Source organism: Branchiostoma floridae, chromosome 1 (genome assembly GCF_000003815.2).
Source record: "Branchiostoma floridae strain S238N-H82 chromosome 1, Bfl_VNyyK, whole genome shotgun sequence".
NCBI lineage: Eukaryota > Metazoa > Chordata > Leptocardii > Amphioxiformes > Branchiostomatidae > Branchiostoma > Branchiostoma floridae.
Genome location: NC_049979.1, coordinates 19,804,926 through 19,810,740, shown reverse-complemented (window position 1 = coordinate 19,810,740; position 5,815 = coordinate 19,804,926). Strand labels below are relative to the sequence as shown.

Genomic DNA, 5,815 nt, shown 5'->3' with positions numbered 1-5,815 from the left:
GAGAATAAGTGCAGAGCGACATTCAAAAGGTATAAATCTCCCCGCTACATTCAAGAAGAAATCCCCGGACAGAAGGGCTCCAGTTCGGTTGCTTCGTAAAGGCACTGGAAATCAACCCAAATGACAGTGAGATCTACCGGAGATTTGGGAGGAGCTACATGCGAGTTAACATGTTCAACAAAGCTCGACAGATGTTGAATCAATCGATAGAGATAATGCCTGACTGTACAAGTAATTGGTTTGCATATTACGATAGGTCGCAAGTTAGTATGCTCGAGTACGACCAAAAGCGCAAAGAAGCTCCAAATCCAGCGGCATTACCCTCAAAAGAATTACTCCTAATGGCCAAACAAGACGCAGTTGCATCCTGTAAGGGCGTACTGACGCCATTCAATATCTACCACGTTGGTAAAGTCTGTCACAGGCTTGCCGTTCATCCTGTAACAGGAAACGTTGAGGACATGGATGAACTAGGTGATGCACTTGACAACTTTGCCATGGCACTGCAGTTAGAAGACGGCTTCGCCAATCCCAGGATACATGCAGCCAGAGGTCTGAGTCTTCAAGTTGCAGGAGAGCACGAAATGGCAGCAGAGTCGTATAAGCGTGCCGTTGAGAACGATAATTCTACCTTCACCGGGAACCTTGCTGGCGTGCTGAGGAACCTACTGGAACTTTTTAGATCAGACCGCAGAGAGCATTACATCGCCGAACTGGCTTTCTGGATCAACGAAGGCTACAAGAGGTACCGGTACCCAAACATCAAACAAGCTCTTCAAGGTTGCGTCTTCAAGTTCGGTGGCCAGATGATACAAGTATGCCAGTATCTCATTGACCATGACAAATACGTGCTTGCCAAGATTTGTCTTGATTGTTTTCAACGGCACAACAACCTAAGATACCGCAGTACGGCAGCGACTATGAGAAGCAGACTTCCAGAAGTAGATGATGAGAGAGCATCTGGAGCGGATGACACGTCCTCCACACGGTCCAAGTCAAACGTTCACGTGAACCTCCCAATGGCAGTAGAGAAACCCCGACATGGCCATGAGTTCCAGTACGACTTCTTCGTGTCACACAGCAGCAAAGACGCCGACTGGGTGAACTACGCACTTCTACCTGCACTGGAGGGGGAATATCGATTTAAAGGTTTGTCTACTGTAGAAATAATAAGTAGACATGGTTCTATTGTAAAGTAGTGTAATAACCAAACACGCTATTTCTCTATAGTCGTTCAAAATATTTGCATTTATCCGGTTAATATATAGTGAAGTGTGTGTCTGAATTTCACAGTTTAACAGTTTATTGAAGGAGTAACGTTACCATATTGCATGATATTCATGTCGTCTTTTTTTGTGTGCCTAAGAGGCAGACCAAAGTGCCTGGTCAATGCCATGCATAGGTCCCTTTTATCACAGCAAGCAAATACTAGGAGTTGGTCCAAGGGTGCAATTGACATAAGGCCTTATTGTCGGTGGCTGATACACGGGCGTGGGAAAAGCTAATATTGCGATACATCATTGTTCGCCGATAATCCACGAATAGATTGTGAATAGCACTTCGACCTCCACAGCGTTGACTATACATAAAGTGTTGTAAATTCGTTCAACTCATATATACAGCGTTTAAGTTCTTAGAAATTAAGTGCTTAAAAGCTAGTGTTATGTGGCACAAACATTCAAAGGCTCTTATTTTAAACCGATGAGCAGTACTTTATCGCTCTGTGCGTGTGTTGGTGTGTAGTTGGGTTATTATTTGCACAGCGATCAATTTCACAACGCCTGATATTTTTACATTGTAAACATTGTTTATAAAATAAGATCTCTATGTTTTCCAGGTTGTGTAGCTGACCGAGACTTTGCATTAGGGAGGTATGTGCCGGACAACATCGTTCACAGCATCAAGAACAGCTACAAGACCCTGCTGATCCTCACACCAAACTTCGTGACCAGTGAGTGGTGTAAGTACGAGACAAACCAAGCCCTGGCGGAAAGTTTGGAAAGCAAGAGAGGTTGCGTCATTCCCATCATGCTCGAGAAATGTAACGTACCAGCTTCAATCCGCATCATCACGTATGTGGATGTGTCACGTGATGCAATCGGCTCTTACGATTGGTTGAAACTAAAGAAAGCTTTGGAGGAGAGGCCTCTAAACGACTAAGAACAACTTTCCCACCGAAGGACATGACATGAAAATCTGACCACATAGATGGATTTGTCGTTGTTTTGTTGACATCTTTTCGCATATAATAATGGTGCAGTTCAATTGAAAGTGGACACTACGGCACATTTATACTTCAATGGGATATCTAATAAACTGAGCTCCAGTTTAAGTATGTATTGTATTAGATTCAATAAGATCTAGACATAATTGGGCCTTTAGCTTTGGTATTTATCCAATCGATAATCCTTCTCTTTAGTATTTGTATATATCTAAACTTTATTTGGTTCTTGTTGAAGTTGATTTCAATTGTTTAGAATAACGCAATATTACAACACAACTAGAGTTTCACGACCTTATACCTTAGTTTTGTCTCATTACAATGATACCATGATTTTCTTAATCCATGTCTAATAAAGTCTAGCACGGCTATATTGCTGACTGATAACTGGTTTATTTGTTAACGCACTTAGAAAAACCTTATTGTCCTAGGGCTAAAATGCAAAACAATACATGCTAGAACTATCTGCAACGTAATACGGCTATTAGCAAAAATCTATTGTAAAATTTACATTTAAGAGACTGGATTCGTTGTTTACAATTCGTTCAGGGGATTTACACAATAAAATAAACTTGGATATTTAAATAAACTCAGATTGTGCGAGTTTCTGCATTCAATATGTATGACCTATTATTGAATAAAGAACGTATGTGTTTTAACAGGGAATTTGTTTCTCTTATATGGGTCAGGCTATTTGGATGGGCTATATGATGACGTTAACAACCCGCCTGTTCCTCGGTGTACATGGTATGATAACGCCTGGTCCTTTGATACCACCGAACAAAACCACTATGTGAGCGAAGTCGTTATGAAATCATAAACACCTTGTGGCTGACCATTATAATTACTTAATTAGAGTATGGGTAGTGCATTTCACGTTCGCTTGAAGGGTTACTCTGAGAACTTTGGCCTCAAGTTCGGATGAAATTTGTATGAAATCCTTATTATATGTGTAGACTCTAGACTCTAGTAAAAATATAGTAATTACTCATAATGATGCAAATAAGGGTCTCTTTTGCATAATCCTCAAATGTCAATGGTCTTCTTCACTTAAACTACATGCGCTCTCAGTATGAAAGTAACAAGGTGCTACTATCGCATTTTCATTTTTTAGAATTAAAATTATGCAAACAAGTGAATCTCCTGCATACCCTTTGATGAATTATCCTTGCGGGATAGACCTAGTCGTTACCGTTAGTTTCCCTGAGGAACTTTCATATATATTTTGGTGTAAAGCCCGTCATTAGCGCCACCTAGCGGATTGTTTAGGTTGTATGCGCAAGGCTAGGTGATCCCCGCAGATGACGAGATCAGCACCAAGGACAGTACCCATCTTAGCCTTTTATCGTTTTCCGGCCTCAACGCAAGGAGGTTACCGTTCTTAACGGTAGATCGTGGGCAACCAGGCACAGATTTTTGTTGAAATCTAACAGAAGAATACTACACAGCCGTATAGTAGATTAGACGTATTCTAACAACCTGCTAGCCGCCATGTCAGATAGAGATGCATGGTTAGACATTGTTAATGGCACCTCGTATGAGGATGACCTGAACTGAACTGAACTGTGTAGTTTCAGCAATCTGCGAAAGAGGATTTCCGACAATCACACTCTGAGCACATTATCAGCTGTTACTTCTGGGTCCTACTGTGCTCCGTTGCTTCTGTGCCCTGGTCACCTACAACTCGAAACTCATATGACATATCAATTCATCCATGCTCATTAACATCATCACAAAAATGGTGTTTTTCTAAAATACAAATTTTGCCTTTTTTCTTTGAAAAAATAATAAAGATACCTAACGTTATTGTTAATGTTAATCAAATCTTTATTATACAAAAAGGCGCATCACGCAAGACCTGAGAGACTTGCATGCTACAGTACAGGTAGGCTTTATGTTTGGTTTCACACCTACATGTCAAAAGTAATAAAAATCAGTTCATAAGTTATCATATGATCGCTGTAACACCAGTGGGGTCTACGGGTTCGAATCCCGGGAGCAAGGAGACTGTTTATACTCGCCTCTAGGGCTGGGTATCGGTACAGCGTACCGATACAAAACCGGTTTTTCTTATTGGACCGGTCCAGAAAAACCGGACCTGAAAAAATTAGGTGGACAGGATGTTGGACCGATTAGAAAATTAACAGATTATTTTATCAGGCATTCACACGTTTTGGCGCTTGCAGGTGGAAGAAAATAACAAGAGTGAAGTAGAGTAGAGTTTATAGTAATTTCTGATGTAATTTTTAATGTTTGATCACGTCGACTGACAACGACGACGACGAGTAATTTCTACCAAGTTTTAAAGCCAATCGTACAGGTGCAGTTAGCGTTGAAGGATTTGAAAACGCCAGTGTAAGTCTAATACTCCACCAAACAGATCTCTTTGTAGCGAAATGGACCATCGGTATGAGTCATACTGCATCAGGTCCAGGTTCAGGTCCGGACCTGGACCTGATCCTTTGGACCTGAACCGGACCTGGACCTGAAATTTTCTGTACCGGTGAACATCCCTACTCGCCTCAGTACGGTGTTTCAGTGGTTCTCACACCGACCCTGTGAGTAACACGCTGTTCTAGTGAACGTATTATTAAGTGAAGCCGACCTAGGAGTGTGTATGCTCCGGTGTCCGTCTGACTCCCTTTGACCGGCTATACTCCTTTGCTAGCTTTGATACTACTAGTAACTTTATCTTATGGCACCGTAGGATCTGCTTGGAGATTAATCTGGAAGCGCCCTACTAAAAGTAGTAAAAGCATGTCCCAGGGTAAGGGCCGAATCATCATCTGCAACACACTTGAGTCGGGGCCACACAACACAACAGAACGTATGGAGAATAATGTCTATCACGATGCCCGCGAATGATTGATGGATTGAGGCCAGGTGAACAGGACGCATTGGTATCATTTTTTTTAACCGGAAGTTGGTATACTTCATTCGTTATAAGGGGTGGTTTACAGGAAGCTTATTTTTTCCTAAAATCGGTGTAGAAATGAAATTTAGTATGATAGCAAAAGTAATATATGAAACAAAATGTTTTGATTTGTACCAAATGCTAATGTATATTACGTAAGAATTTGAACTACTTCTTCTAAAATTTACATCCGTTTATAGTGGACTCGCCCAGCCGTTAACCCGGAAGTGAGGCGTGTTTCCTTCGCCGGGTTATGGGAGGGCGTTGGTTCCTCCGGCAAGTTCAACAAACCATTTTCCCCCGACCACCGACGTTTTCCCCATGAAAAATTTTCCGAAGCTCGCCACCGATTGAACGGGTATGTCAGAGAAGACCAAGCAAGTGGCCAAATGGCACGGAGCCTTCAAAAAAGCAACGGACTTCGATTCCTGGGGCCAGTTGGTCGAGGCCGTGGACGAGTATCAAATGTCAGTATCTAGAGAGAGAAGTATTTTGTTTTGTTGACATACGAATCCCACTTAACTTGGAACCCTTCAGCTTTTCAACATACGCTATATGTTTTTAACTCAGAGGAAAACAATTCATTCAACAATTATTTTCTTAAAAAGATACGCAAACTCTTTATGTTACTTGTTGTGTGTGTGTGGGGTGGGGGGGGGGGGGCTGGAAAAATTATTCCT

The 5,815-nt window shown here is 41.7% G+C and overlaps 2 protein-coding genes across 2 annotated transcripts in view; both read left to right on the top strand.

The window, feature by feature from the left end:
• LOC118412709 overlaps positions 1-2,160 on the top strand; it is a 2,956-nt gene extending 796 nt beyond the window's left edge. Inside the window, exons 2-4 of the mRNA XM_035815774.1 lie at positions 257-263; positions 448-1,149; positions 1,838-2,160. Of these exons, the coding sequence (XP_035671667.1) occupies positions 257-263; positions 448-1,149; positions 1,838-2,160 (1,032 nt within the window). The remainder of the gene's footprint in view (positions 1-256; positions 264-447; positions 1,150-1,837) is intronic.
• Positions 2,161-5,344: 3,184 nt separating this feature from the next.
• Positions 5,345-5,815, top strand: part of LOC118427810 (axin interactor, dorsalization-associated protein-like) — a 7,195-nt gene continuing 6,724 nt past the window's right edge. Inside the window, exon 1 of the mRNA XM_035837774.1 lies at positions 5,345-5,602. Within this exon, the coding sequence (XP_035693667.1) occupies positions 5,496-5,602 (107 nt within the window). The 5' untranslated portion in view covers positions 5,345-5,495. The remainder of the gene's footprint in view (positions 5,603-5,815) is intronic.